Source organism: Sus scrofa, chromosome 5, assembly GCF_054392235.1.
Source record: "Sus scrofa isolate SSC_HxYL_T2T_F1_AM1 chromosome 5, Sscrofa_HxYL_maternal_Yorkshire_Landrace_v2.0, whole genome shotgun sequence".
Taxonomy (NCBI): Eukaryota; Metazoa; Chordata; class Mammalia; order Artiodactyla; family Suidae; genus Sus; species Sus scrofa.
The window spans coordinates 12,137,601-12,152,834 of NC_139387.1; the positions used below are offsets into that span (position 1 = coordinate 12,137,601).

Genomic DNA, 15,234 nt, shown 5'->3' on the forward strand with positions numbered 1-15,234 from the left:
GGGGAGATCTGGCAAAACTCCATGGATTCTCAAGCAGCAACAAGAATTTGGTAACCAGCCCTCCCTTCTTTTCCATTCACACTGGCACCGTGGTGAACTGTTGGAAAGGACGGTTCATTACATTGGCTACATTTGCTCATATTTAAGAGGCGTGTTTAAAATATGAGTCTGTTGGGCTTCCTTTGCGGCACATGGGGTTAAGGGTCCAGCATTGTCACTGCAGCAGTTCAGATCACCGCTGTGGCGTGGGTTCAATCCCTGGCCTGGGAATTTACACAGGGTGGCAAAAAATAGAATAGAATAGATTAGAATAAAATAAAATAAAATCCTGACTAGAGGGTCTCAAAAGTTATATCAAATGCATCTGAAACTTCACGGAGTTCCCTCTGCATGGAGACATGGCTTTGACGCATTCTACATAGCAGCTCCTGAATTTTCCAGTGTAAACAGAATACAAATTAGCCATTTTCCTGTTAGTAGAATTCAAGATGGTTTCTCTCTCTCCCCTCCCTCCCTTCCTTCCTTTCTTTGTCACTACAAACAATGAGTATCGGTCCCCTTGTCACAGAACACTGGAAACGGGGCCCAGGGTGAATGCCTATGCTTGTATAATGCCTCTATAATCTCACAAACAGTGGTTCCTCTGGGATCTCCCAGGAAGCTTTGCATAAACAGCGATTCCAGAGTCCCACCCAGGTTTCCAGAATTAGAACTTCTCAGGGTGGGGCCCAGGGTACCCGGCTATCCGGATGCCACCATCCAGATGGGTGTTCCCATGCCACCGACCTCTCAGCTGTGGGAGGCAGGTGTATTGTTACTTTGCCAGTGAACTAAAGGACACTTGAAGGGACTTGACCAAGGTTCTAGACTTAAGTGACAAGGCCAGGACTAGTGACAGTGGTCTCCTGGCTCCCAGTCCTCATGAACTAGTCCTGGAAGGAAACGCCTAGTCCCCTCTCTGCTCTCCCAAACACACCTTCACCAAGGGCCTTTCACGCCCCCAAATCGGGAGGCTGCATTTTTTTACCATTTCAGTGGCTTTCAGGAGATTGCAGTGGGAAAGCTCTGGGTTTGGAGCTGGCCAGACCTGGTTTAAATCCTTCCTGAGCCTCAGAGAGCTGTAACATTCTTCACAGCTCTTCTCCCAAGGATCAAATGAGATGACAATTTGTGGGGTGACTAGCACAGCATTTAGCAAGAATCGCAGAACACGGATCTCCCCGGTTTCATGATAGGAGTTAGTGGCGTGCCTGTTACACGCATCTCCTTTGCTTCTTAGACAGGCAGGTGAGCTGAGTCTCACCAAGGTGACAGAACTGAGCTCCAGAAAGGCTACTTACTAACCTCAAAGGCAGGGCTGCAAAGTGAAGAAGCAGGCATCTGAACCAGGGATCTTCGCCCAGTCTCTAAGAGTCACTTGGACAGGACACAAATTTTCTTCCGAAATCTGCTCATCTCAGCCTAACAGGGAATCCCATCCTCAGTAAAGCCGAGTCTCATCACAAAGACCTGCCCACCACATCCTCGGAATAGAGCAAGACACCCCAAACCAGCTCCTGTCACCCCCTTCACCCCTCCTCCCCACTGGGCTTTCAAGAAATGAGTAAGGACAAGGTCAGCTCCCCAAGGGAAACAGAACCCAAGAAAAAAACACTTCGAGGTACTATCAGGCCATGTACTTTATTACTTCACATAAAAGTTAGTGACCAAGGCCACAGTGCTGTTAAAACAGCTCCCTCCCCACCCCTCACCCCACCTTGCTATAAAAACAGAACACAACAAAATACCACAGTTCAGGCTGAGCCGGGAACGAAGAGTGGCTCCAACAAAAACAAGACGGAAACACGAGACACAACATCTTTGCACAGTTCTATAAAAATTGCCACGGCCCACAGGAAGGCAGTCAAGGCACGTCAAAAGGGAGACCGCGGACCCGCGGTGTTTGGAGGCTCAGAAACAGCTGCGGCTTCTGGCTGGCTCCATTCTCTGGGCTCTGTTGCAGGAACGGGACGGGGAGGGTGCGAGGGGGCCATGCTGGACCCCTTGTCCCTCTCTGAAGTTCAGGGCACTGGCTGCATGTGCTCTTGGTTGGGAAAGATGCCACAGACTCCTTTTTTCCAGCAAGAGGGAGAGACGCAGGGAGAGGGCAGGGGCCCTCAGAGCCTCCCCCGACCCCCACATGCCCAACAAGGAAGCCAGTCAAGAGACCATCCCTCTCCAGGCAGAGTTCACAGCCCCCAAGAGCCAGCACGGTTGCATTCACAGGGTTGCATTCACATGGCATAAAGCCCCATGGCGACCGTTGCCACCAGAAAGCTGAGTGTCAGGACCCATCGGACGAGCGGCACCTGGGAGAGGACGCTGAGCTGCGGCTTCCCCCTGGGGGTTGTCACGGGAGTGGAGTCTGAAAGAGAAAAGGGGACAACGTCAACACTGGGAGGCCAGAGGCCACAGAAAAATAAAGCAGAGGGGCCGCAGCAGTGTCTGCGACAGTCCCAGCTCCATGCCCACGAGCAGCCCTCTAGCCAATGCTTGGATACCTCCAAAGACAGTGAGCTTACTACTGCTCCAAGCTGTCCATTCTTCCATTTTCAGACACACTGTGAGGAAGTACCCTCCAGGGGTGCCCAGGGGAGCCACGCTTTGAAAACTGGTGTGTACAGGCAGTCCCCTCACCCCCACCAGGAGCCAATCCCATCAGGACCGGCCACATTTCAACACTCCTGGCCTCAGTCTTGCCAGCAGAGGGGTTCACGTGGTGTTGGCACACCTGAGAAAGCCGCAGGGTGGGTGGGCAAGGGTGGGACCAGGAGCAAAGGCCTGGGGTGGCTGCTAAGCAGGTGTCTGAGCTTCACTCCTCCACTTCCCTGATTCTAGAGTCGGGGAGACTGAGGCTTGCCCAAAGTCATCCCCTGAAGGCTGGCCCCAGGCCCTCTGCCTGCCCCCAAACAACTGCTCATTTAACACACGGGAACAGAAGAGTCCAGAGATACTGGAGCCAGCCACCTGGGCCATGTGCCCTCCCACGGAGCCCGGGGGAAACAGCACCCCCTGGAGGCCCTCACCTTGCACCCGGCTGCCGGCCCTCTTGCGGACGTCGGATGCCTGCGAGGGTCTCTGGTCCTTAGTGTCCTGGGTCAGCAGCTCCTGCACCTCCTCAAACAGCTGCAAGACAAAAGCGGTATGTCCCCGTGAGAGGTGGTGCCAGGCTGGCTGAAGGTAGGCTTAAGGCTGGGTGATAAAACATTAGAACAAAAAAAATCGTAGAGGAACTACTGACATCCGTGTGCCTGTCACCAGATGGCACAAGTCCATCTGACTCGCCTGCCTGCTCCTCCCCAGATGCTCCCCAATAAGAGCCGTCCTGGGTCCCCCTGCCAGGTGCTGTTTCATGAGTGGTCCCCTAGTGTATACACTCTGCAGCCCGCCGTCCTCACTCACCTCTCTTGGTGAGATTCGCCCTTGGTGAGTGTGTGATGCTATGTTCGTTAGCCAGCCTTTACAGATGAGGAAGCTGCAGCTCCCGGGGCCCAGGCTAACCCAGAGGTCAGGGGGCGAGAGCCAGCCTCCAAAGGGGCGCAGGCTCCGAGCCTCTCACTCTTCCTACAACACCTCTCTGACAGTCACAGATTTTTCTGGAGGACCAGATTTCGTGGGTGATGTTGTTTTTTTTTTTTTTTAGGGGAATGCAAGGGAAGGGCACCCCTCCATTAACAAGTGCTCCGATCTCCTACACGGTTGGTGGGAGTATAAACGGGCTACAACCACTGCGGGAACCGTATGGAGGTACCTGAGAGAACTGAATATAGAACTACCATATGATCCAGCAATCCCACTCCTGGGCATGTAACCAGACAAAACGTTCATTGAAAAAGATAGGGCAGGAGTTCCCGTCGTGGCGCAGTGGTTAACGAATCCGACTAGGAACCATGAGGTTGCGGGTTCGGTCCCTGCCCTTGCTCAGTGGGTTAAGGATCTGGCATTGCTGTGGCTCTGGCGTAGGCCGGTGGCTACAGCTCCGATTAGACCCCTAGCCTGGTAACCTCCATATGCCGTGGGAGAGGCCCAAGAAATAGCTTAAAAAAAAAAAAAAAAGAAAAAGATAGGGCACAGGGAACTATACCCAGCCACTTGTGGGTATAGTGGAGGATAACGTGGGGAAAAAAAATAGATACATATACAGCTGGGTCACTTTGCTTGCACAGCAGAAATGGACCGACTATTGTAAACCAACTATGGTTTTTAAAATGTTTTAAATAATTAAAAAAAGAAAAAAGAAGAAGATACAGGCACCCCTATGTTCACTGCAGCACTCTTCCCAATAGCCAAGACATGGAAACAACCTACATGTCCATTGACAGATGAATGGATGAAGAAGATGCGGAACAGAGATACAGTGGAATAGTACTCAGCCATAAAAAAGAACAAAATAATGCCATTTCCAGCAGCACGGAAGGAACTAGAGATTATCATACTAAGTAAGGCAGAAAGAGAAAGATAAATACCATATGATATCACTTATACCTGGAATCTAAAATATGGCATAAATACCCATATGATATCACATATCTGGAATCTAAAATATGGCATAAATACCATATGATATCACTTATACCTGGAATCTAAAATATGGCATAAATACCATATGATATCACTTATACCTGGAATCTAAAATATGGCATAAATGCACCTATCTATAGAAAAGAAACAGATTCATGGACATGGAGAACAGAACTGTGGCTGCCAAGAGGGAGGGGGAGGGACTGGGATGGACTGGGAGTTTGGGGTTAGTCGATGCAAACTGTAGCATTTGGAGTGGATAAACCATGAGATTCTGCTTTATAGCACAGGCAACTGTGTCTAATCACTTGTGCTGGAACATGATGAAAGATAACATGAGAAAAAAAAATGTATACATGTATGTGTAACTGGGCCACTTTGCTGTACAGCAGAAATTGACAGAACACTGTAAATCAACTATAATAAAAAAAAAAAACTAAAATTAAAAAAAAAAAAAAAAGAGTCCTGACCAGTCTCTTCTGAGGCCCCAGGCTGGGCATAAGGAGGCTGTCCTCACAGGGCCTCCAGGTGGGAGGAGGGGAGACGGGGTTCTACAACTTTTGGGTTAGAAGGAACCTCACCGCCACTGGGAACCCTCCTGCCCCTGCCCCGTCCAGGAAGTCATCCTTCAAGGCAGGGCCTTGCTCGAAGCCCACAGCCCCCGGGATCTGGGGTGCTTGTAGAAAGATGCCTCCTGCCGCTGGCTGGGCTGAGAGGCCCAGAGGCCACGTCTGCGGCACCCGTGACCTCGGCCGTGCCAACCTGGCTGTGCACAAGCGCACAGGCAACTTGTATGTTGTCACAGAGTGCTGCAGCGGTGACACGCACGCCCCGTAGGAACAGTAGCTCATGTTAGAGGGGCTGACCCTGGGCCAGCCCCGGCCACGGGGACTCTGTTATTTCAAACTCTCTTAACCCTCATGACAACCCCGACGTAGGAAGCATTCCATCCCCATTTTGCACGTGGGGAAACTGAAGCAAAGGGCGATTAGGGCATCTGCCCACGATCACCCAGCCGGTAAGTGGCAGAACCACAGCACAGACCCCTAAGCCTTTACCCGTGACCCTCGGTCCCCTCCCCTGCTCTACGAGGAATATTCCTGGAGCAGCGGCTGGGCGCCCAGACCCTCACCTGAATGTTGAGCAGGAAGGCGGTCTTGGCTTCTTCGAGGACCCTCTGCTTGACCTCGGGGGTCATCTCCAGAGTGTTCATTCGGGAGCGGTACAGCTGCTTGAACTTGGTGGCGTTGGCGACATTGGGGAAAGTGAAGAAGGCCAGGCCCTCCCCGGAGCTGGGCAGGTCCAGGGCCTTCTGAGCGATCTTCTTAAGGACCTGGCCCCCAGACAGGTCACCCATGTAGCGGGTGTAGGCGTGGGCCACCAGCAGCTCGGGCTCGAAGCGCCCCACCTGCTGCAGTCGCCGCACGTAGCGCTTGGTGGCCTGCGTGTAGGGGATGGCCTCCTGCCAGCGGGGCCCATACCAGAAGGCCATGTCCTGCTCCAGGGCGGCCCGGCGGTGCAGCTCTTCCGGGAAGTAGAGGGGCGTGTAGACCGGGTTCTCCTTGTTGTGCTCAATCTCCTCCTCCAGGGCATCGTAGATGTGGTACAAGGACGCCATCACCAGCTGCAACCAGAGTGAGCAGGTCGGTATGAGAAGATGTGGGACAGAGACACAGTGGAATACTACACAGCCTTTAAAAAAGAACAAAAGAGGCGTTCCTGTCGTGGCTCAGTGGAAATGAATCTGACTGATATCCATAAAGACGCAGGTTCAATCCCTGGCCTCTCTCAGTGGGTTAAGGATCCAGCATTGCTGTGAGCTGTGGGGTAGGTCACAGAGGCAATTTGGATCTGGCGTGGCTGTGGCGTAGGCCAAGGGCTGCAGTTCTGATTCACCCCCTAGCCTGGGAACCTCCATATGCTGTGGGTACGGCCCTTGAAAGACACACACGCACACACACACACACACACACACACACACAAATAAAAAAAGAAAAAGAACAAAATAATGCCATTTGCAGCATGATGGATGGAACTGGAGATTCCCATCCTAAGTGAGGTTAAGTCAGAAAAAAAAAGACAAGTACCATACGATACCACTTCTTTCTATCTGCACTCTAAAATCTGGCACCAATGAACCTATCTTCAGAACAGAAACAGACTCACAGACATAGAGAACAGACTTGGGGTGGCCAAGGGGGAGGTAGGGCTGGAGTGGGATGGACAGGGAGTTTGGGGTTAGTGGATGCAAACTATCACATTTAGAAGGGATAAGCAATGAGTTCACAGGGAACTATATCCGCTCACTGTGATAGAACATGATTAAAGATAAGAAAAGAATGTATGCATATATATACATACACATACATATATACACCCACATATATGTATGTTTAACTGGGTCACTTTGCTGTACAACAGAAATTGACAGAACATTGTAAATCAACTATAATAAAAAAAATTTTTTAAAAAGAATGCCCCCCCCCAACATCCAGGGAGCTCTCACTGGGCCTCTGTGGGTTAAGAATCTGATTGCTTGCAGTGGCTCAGGTTGCTGCAGAGGTACGGGTTCAATCCCTGGCCCCGCAAAGTGCCTTAAAGGATCCAGCGTTGCTGCGGCTGCGGCTTGGATTCAGTCTCTGGCCCGGAAGGTTCCATCGGCCGCAGGTGCAGCCATTATTAAAAAAACAAAAACCCCTCATTCAGCCCCCTCTGCACTACTGCCTTCAGAGACACCCTCCTCACCTCCCAGGCTGGGCTCCCACCTCCTACTTGCCCCTCCAAACCTCCCCCCATGGCAGCCAGAGGGAGGGTCACAGGAGAAAAATCCCATGATGAGCTTTCTGAGCCTGAAACTGTTGTTATCACCCTGGACCCAAGGCCATGCAGCCTCACTTAATCCCTGGGAAAGGCCCACAAGGGAATCACTATCCCCCTTGTACAGAAAATGAAAGTGAGGCTCAGAGAGGGTATGAGCCATGGAGGTCACACAGCTGGTAAGAAATGAAAGGGGAGCCGAGCCCAGGAGCAAGGCAGAAACCCAGTGAAAGGAGATGCCAGGCATCCCCAGCCTCTGACCTCTGGGTGGCCGTCTGCGGGGTGCGATCCTCCTTCCCAGAGGCCCCCGCTGAACCCCACCACCTCGGAAGGTGGGCAGGGGGGCAGGCCCAGGGCCCTTTGGCTTAGGGAACTCCCGTTACACATTAATTCTGCAGTTCGAAGGAGGACAAAGTTTAGATGTTCTGGCTGAGGTTTCCAGGTGATTTCTGGGCCATAAACCGTCATCGCAGCCCCATTTATCACCGGGGTGGACCGCCAGGCAGCCTGGGCTTTCGACCGTGACCGACCTGGTTCTGACTCGGCTCGGCCAGGCCTCAGCTCTGTGACCGTAGGCAAGCCACGGGCCCTCGGTGGGCCATGTGTGGTCTGAGTGGGCCATGTGAGGTCTCAAGCCTCGGGTCCCCGCCCTGCAAAGACAGGTCAGCTGACCACATGCTTCAATGGGGCTGGTGTGCGGGTCGAGCAGGGCCACAGGCAAAGCGCTGGGTGCAGCCGGGCACAGAGCACTCATATCAGAGGCTGAGATGTCACGCATGCTGCCTCCATCAGCACAGTCTGAGCAAGCCCTGTGTTCTCTCATGGATCTTTGTGCTGACTTTGAACTCAGGGGCTGAGAAGTGAGAGTCAAAGTCTATAGCGGCTGGAGATGGGGCACTCCAGCAGCCAATGCCCCACTCCCACTGCCCCCAGCCACACCGCTGCAACTGGGAAGCTTTAGGTGAGGGTGGGGTGGGGAATGGGGGAGCAAGGACTAGACCCAGCACCCACCAGACATAGCCCGGGGCCCCAACTCCCTAAAATGGCACATTCGATCTCCCTTCACTGAGGGGCCTCTCATGTTGGAAGTGTGGGGAAGGGTCCACTGAGCCAAAGGCGGGGGTGTCAGGCGTGGTGGACTACCGCTCCCCACCCCCACCATGCAACCGGAATAAGCCTTTTCTCACGCCCTGCACCTGCCTGGTTCTTGGTCACGTTTCTTCCATTTGCATGAATTTCACAACTGTGCTGAGAAATTGCAAAACCAGTGCCTCCCATAGAGTGGACACTTAAGAAAACCCTGCAGGTGGCAAATCTCATTTCACGAATCAGGACAAGGTACCTTCGAGCGGTCACACGAGGTGCCCACAGTCTTACTCTTAGGAAATGGATGAACCCATATGCGCCATTTGCCTTCAGAGGCAGAGAATTAGGTCAGAAGCACAAGCTCTGCCTTGGTTTGTGTTTGGCCTTCCTCGTTTACTTACTGGCTATGTGACCTTCTGTTAGTTACTTAACTTCTCTGAGCCTTTCCTTCCTCATCTTCCCTACAAGGTTGAGGTACAGATTGAAACCAAGTGTGTAAAATGCCAAGTACGGACTGGGTGGTCAGTTAATGGCACTACTGCCCCAGGCCCTCCAGAACACCCCATAGACGGCTGTGAATTTGCTGTGTTACCTTGGGTAAGTCACCTTCCCTCTCTGTGCCTCAATGGCATGATCTGTAAAATGATGCCCTCGAATATGCTCATCTGGCCCCTCAGCATTCCTGGTTCCCCTCCCCACTTAAACCACTAGCCTTAGCCTCACACCCACATCCATCATACTACCCTCCGTCACGGCTGGAACCACCACGACACATACCTTAAAGCCTTCTCGGGTGACCTCGCCCTTCTGAAAGTTCTTCATGAACTCGGCATTCTCAGCCTGGACGTGCACCTCCTTGGTGGCCTCCTTCAGGGCCTCTGACAAATCCTGGGGCATGCTGTAGAGGGGGGGAGGGCAGTGAGCAAGGGGGTGGCTACGAGCAGGGTTCTTCCCAACGCTGGTGCTTCTGAGGGTACTGTCCACAGCCCTTCAAGAGATTTCGGCTTGCATCAGGCTCCTCTGCTGAAATCCAGACTCCCACCTAATACACAGCTTCCTTCAACTGCCTTAAGGTGCAAGCCCATCCGCACTTGTCGGTCATTAAAATACTATGTAATTTCCCCCAAACCAAGAGAGAAATCCTGGGGAGTTCCCTGGTGGCTCAGCAGGTTAAGGATCCAGGGTTGTCATTGCTGTGACTCAGGTTGCTGCTGTTGTGCGGGTTAGATTCCTGGCCCTGGAACTTTAACGTGCCACAGGCGGGGCAAGGAAAAAACAAAAAAAAACAAAAAAAAAACCAACAAAACTAGGAAAATCCTGGTACCGGTTATTCACAGTGGAGGAGAGAAGGAGGCAGCACAGCCCAGGAAGCAGCAGCAGGGGGCAGGGTGAACACTCATATTCAACACTGTAATTGCTTTGATTGGCACTTAGACCCATGATTTAATTCTCTACCTGTGTTGAAGTTTCAGGTACAAATCTCATGATCCTTTTTAAAGTTAGGTTCATCACAAGAGTTTGAGTTTAAAAGCCTAAGTAAAGTTAGCTTTACTCAAAAAAAAAAAAGCCCTTTCTGGGAGTATTTCTGCCATTTGTCCCTATCCACCTCCCACAGAAATGTCATTTCTCCTTTCCCTCCAGCAGCACCCCTTCCAGGAACCCCATCCCCTGCTCTACTGTGATCAAATTCTTGGAAGAAGAGAAGGAGCCAGACTTGACATTAGACAGACCAGGGTGCAAATCCCAGTTAGCCAGAAAACGGAGGCCTTCCTGCCTCCCTCAACTGTGTGTGCCATCCTCATCAGCAAATGGGGACCCGAACTCGGACAGGCATTCAGGCATTCAGCAGCTAGCGAGAGAGGTGGATGTGGCCAGGAGGCGGCCCTAGTAGAAAGCCCAGGCTCTCTCACCCAGGCTCAGGCAGCCCCAGGATCCCGGATTACACCCACGGCCACCTCCAAACACACTCACACGTCCAAAGCCCCAAACTAAGCTGGATCGCATAGTAACATTCCCGCCGGGTCGCCCATCCTGAGCCAGGGCGCCAGGCTGTAAAATCGCCTTTCATCCCTCCAACCACCCCACGGGGCAAGATCGGAACCCAGCGCCTCCGCACGCCAAAGCCCAAGTGACTGGCCGCTCAGCGAGGTCGCTTCCTGCTTCCCGGCTCAGCCTCGGGAGCTCGGCGGCGGGAGGGCAGCGACTGCCCCGCGCTTGCCTGTTGGGCTGTGAGTGCTCCATGCTGCGGCGGCGCGGCGCTCGGGGAGGGCTCCGGGGCTGGCTGCTCCGACAGCTCGCGACGGGGTCGAGGAGGCGGGAGGCCGACGGTGCCGAGCGCTGGCCGCGCGGTCCATTTATTCCCGGGGCGGGTCACGTGGCCGCCGCCCGACAGCTGATCTCCCACTTTGTGGCCCGACGTTGCAACACCCACGGCGGCCCGCGCCCCACCCGCCCCTGGCCTGCGGGGGTGGAGGAGGAGCGGTCATATGACCCTTGGAAAACAGAGCTGTTTAAAACAGGACACTAAAAACAAAACAAAAGATACTTTAGGAATCTGAGCAGTAAGTAGTGTGATTTTGTCCCTCCCAGAGCCTCCCACCCAGCGATGGGACTTGGGCACCCCCACGGATCTGAATGGTGCCACAGAGCTGGGAGGCAGCGCTTCTCTGAGCGGGAGGCTGGGGCGACCTCAGGGACTTCTGCACCTCAAACCCTGCCTGCAGTCGTCTCCCCCGTTCTGGGACCCTTCTTCCTGGACCCTCAGCTGGCAGCCCATGCGCTCGCACTCACTATCTTTAAATGTCCTTTTAGGGTTTCTTTTTCTTCTTTTTACTTGAGCACCTACTATGTGCTAGAGACTGTACTGCGTTCAAGGTCCATCCCAACAACTGTGGGGTAGAGCAGTACCATTTTACAGGCAGGGAAACTGAGGCTCTGGAGAGAGTGCAGGGGCTTGCCCAAGGTCACACATAAAGCAGGACATTGGGACCTGACACCCAGGAGTCCAGGTCCCTGCCTGCCTCCTCCAGGCCCTCTTGTCCCCAGCTGGACAGAGATGCTGGTTATCCAAGACGACTCCCCGGCTTCCCTGCATAGGACGCTCTTCCGGAGCTCATTAGATCTGATACAGCTCATCCTCGGTGCCTGCTCTGGGCCTGTACAGAGCTGGCCCTCTGATCAACTATCAAATTAATTCTGCATGAGGCTGATCACTTAGGACCAGGAGAAAGCAGGTCACTACTAGGGGAGCCTAAATGACAAAACGAACAGGCCGGATTTTTTTTTTTCTTTTTTTGTCTTTTTAGAGCCGCACCCCTGGCATATGGAAGGTCCCAGGCTGGGGACTGAATAGGAGCTGCCGCTGCTGGCCTACGCCACAGCCACAGCAACTCAGGATCTGAGCCACATCTTTGAGCTACACCACAGTTCATGGCAATACTGGATCCTTAATCCACTGAGCGAGGCCAGGGATGGAACCTGTATCCTCAGGGATACTAGTCGGGTTTGTTAACTGCCGAGCCATGATGGCAACTCCCAGACTGGATGATTCTTTTGTTTTGTTTTGTTTTTTTGTTTTTTTTGCCATTTTCTTGGGCCACACCTTCGGCACTTGGAGGTTCCCAGGCTAGGGGTCTAATCGGAGCTGCAGCCACCGGCCTACGCCAGAGCCACAGCAACGCAGGAGCCGAGCCACGTCTGCGACCTACACCACAGCTCACGGCAACGCCGGATCCTTAACCCACTGAGCAAGGCCAGGGATCGAACCCGCAACCTCATGGTTCCTAGTCGGATTTGTTAACCACTGAGCCGCGACAGGAACTCCCAGACTGGATGATTCTTAAAGCCCCTTTCCAATGCTGAAATTCTGGATTCTCGATTAATCAAAAAAGGTGACTTTGGCTCATGATAAGGCTGTTGTTTGGAACCAAGGTATCGAGTGCCCACTTCTGAAGGAATGTGCACTCAGGCTTGAGGACGGCCCGTCAGGCATGGAGTCCCCACTGGGGACCGCAGTGGCTGAGACAACCCCTCCCAGCCGCACACATATAGGGGTCTCTGATCCTTGGAGACAGTCTGGGAACACCAGGCAGCTCCAGGCGGTCGGCGTGTCCATCCAGCCAAGGTCGGAGCCTGTGATCCATCCTCTTCCAGGATCACTTACCCGAGTCTCACCAAATCCATCCAGAGACTTGGGGGTTGCTGAGCATCCTTAGAGGGACTTTAGAAGGACGAGGCCAAGGAGTTTAGCTCTCGGTGTAAAACTTATATCCCCCCTCTGCTTCCGTGAAAAATGATAACAATTCTAATAGCTCCTGTTCACTGAGCACTTGCTGTGGGCCAGACCCCATCCTGTATTACAGGTATGTTATATGTGTTAACTCATGTGGTCCTCATAATACCTCCTTAAGGGTGGTGCTGTCATCGTTCCCATGTTACAAGTGAGGAAACAGAGCCAGGGGTGAAGATAAGGGTTTGAACCCAGGCAGTCTGGCACAAAAGACTTCAAAAGTTCAAGGTGAGATGTTATTTCTTAGAATGAAGCAGCGTGCCGGAGGTGCGGCCCTAAAAAGCCAAAAAAAAAAAAAAAAAAAAAAAGAGAGAGAGAGAGAAAGAATGTAGAGGGCAAGCCAAGCCAAAGGAACATGGCTATTCCCACTACAGCCCAGAAGTCACCTCCAAGGTTGTACCTGGAAGGCCTGTTCTACAGCAGGTGGCATTTACTTGTTCACAGGAGTCACAGAGGTCAGAGGTAGAACTGGAGCTGCTGCGTTTCTAAAAAGAGCTGCCCAGAACTTTGTAGAAAGGATGGCTAGACAGAGCTGCCCCTTAGAATGTAAGTTCCCAGGAGGCCAGGGGCTCTGTTTGGTAGATATCCAGAGCCTAGAATGACCAATACTGAATAAAGGAATGAATGAATGAATGAGTAGACGTCACAAATCTCTTTCTGGTTAACACGATAATGATAATATTGTTTCGCTGCCAGAAAGGGCCGAAATCAAGCTACAGTTACAAATTTCGATCCAAACCAAACATATTGAACATTTCCTGGGTGCACAGCCTTCATGTGCAAAATTGCGTACAACAGCCCCGTCTTTTTCATCTCCATTTTGTCCACACAAAGGCACAGAGAGGTTAAGTAGTTTTCCCCAAGTCACACAGCTAGTGAGAGCAGAGCCAAGATTCAAACCACGGCGCTTTGAAGCCAGAGCCCCTACTCCTGACCCCCACACCACCCACTCTCTTACAAGGGGGCCAGTCTGTCCTCCAGGAGTTTAGAGAATAAGAGTATGAAGGTCTGAATGCTTCTCATGAGCTGATCAAGAGCCTGTCCCTTCAGAAATTCCAGGTCTACAGCTCCGATTCAACCACTAGCCTGGGACCTTCCATATGCCATAAAGTGCGGCCCTAAAAAAAAGACCAAAAAAAAAAAAAAAAAAAAAATCCAGAAGGTAAAACTCATGTGATCTGATGCCTTCGTGCTAAACATGGGGGAACAGAGGTACCCAAGAGGGGAGTGACTTCCCCAGGCTCTGTCCCACAGGACACAGAGCTTTCAGTGACCCAGGCTTCAGGCTCCCCAACCAGGCTCACTCCTCATTCCAGTTCTTCCCTGGGAGCCCTTGACCTGGTGAAAAGAGACCCTTCCCCTCTCCCCCCACTCCGAGGGCATAGGAGTCCCAGGTCTGAGCTGAGCTGGTGACTCTGTCCCAGCCTTGAGCTTGTGGCCCTTCCTCCTGCTGACTCAGCTTCCTGACTTCCCCTTCCCTGTCCTCAGGCAACTGGAAGCATTCCAGTGGCATTCTTTCTCCTCCTGTGGTAGAGGCTGAATAATGCCCCCACCCCCACCCCCGGCTCCCATCCTAAACCCCAGAACCTCTGAGTACGGTAATTTACAGGCCAAAAAGGACTTCGCAGATGGGATTGGGTTAAGGATCCTGGGAAGAGCAGATGATCCTGGATTATCCTCATGGCCCTGATGTGTTCAGAAAAGTCCTGGTTAAAACAGAATCTGGAGAGTTCCAGACACAGAAGGCGATGTGACCAGGAGAGCAGAGGGACAGAGGGCAGTGGGAAAAACGCTGTGATGCTAACTTCGAAGATGGAGTTAGGGAGTTCCCGTTGTGGCTCAGCGGGTTAAGAACCGGATAGAGTGTCCATGAGGATGCAGGTTTGATCCCTGGCCTCGCTCAATGGGTTAAGCAGCCTGCATTGCTGGGGCTGTGGTGTAGGCCAGCAGCTGCAGCTCCAACTCAGCCCCTAGCCTGGGAACTTCCATATGCTGCCAGGTGCAGCCTTAAAAAGGGAAGGAAAAAAAAAAAAAAGATGGGGTTAGGGGCCATGAGCCAAGCAAGCAGGCACCCTCCAAGAGCTAGAAAAGGCAAGCACGTGAATTCTTCCTAGAACCCTGGAAGGAATGCAGCCCCATCTGCCCGTTTCAGGACTTCTGAGCTCTGGAACTCCGACGAATAAATCTGAGTTGCCTTCAACCACGATGTTTGTGATATTTGCCATGACAGCTTGGGAGGTGGGACAGGGGCAGACAGAGAGACCCTTTCTGCCATCTCCCAGCATCACACCAGGAAGGCTTTAATTCCATCAGAGAAACCTCACCCTCTCTCTGGGCGTTCCTTCCAGAGTCTCATATGCTTGACCAGCTGGATTGGGCCATGTTTACCGTATGCACGCTCGGGGTACAAAGCTGAAGCCCACCTGGACAGAGCAAGGGGGCTCAGGGTCCCACTGAAAGATGTCTGGGCCCAGGAAAATGAT

The 15,234-nt window shown here is 52.6% G+C and overlaps 1 protein-coding gene across 1 annotated transcript; it reads right to left on the bottom strand.

Moving 5' to 3' along the window:
* Positions 1-1,662: 1,662 nt before the first annotated feature.
* HMOX1 (heme oxygenase 1) lies at positions 1,663-10,778 on the bottom strand. Its single transcript, NM_001004027.1, is given in 5 exon segments — positions 1,663-2,404; positions 3,066-3,165; positions 5,693-6,184; positions 9,241-9,361; positions 10,682-10,778. Coding segments are annotated over 5 exon segments (867 nt in total). The 5' UTR covers positions 10,705-10,778; the 3' UTR covers positions 1,663-2,273.
* Between the last annotated feature and the right edge of the window lie 4,456 nt (positions 10,779-15,234).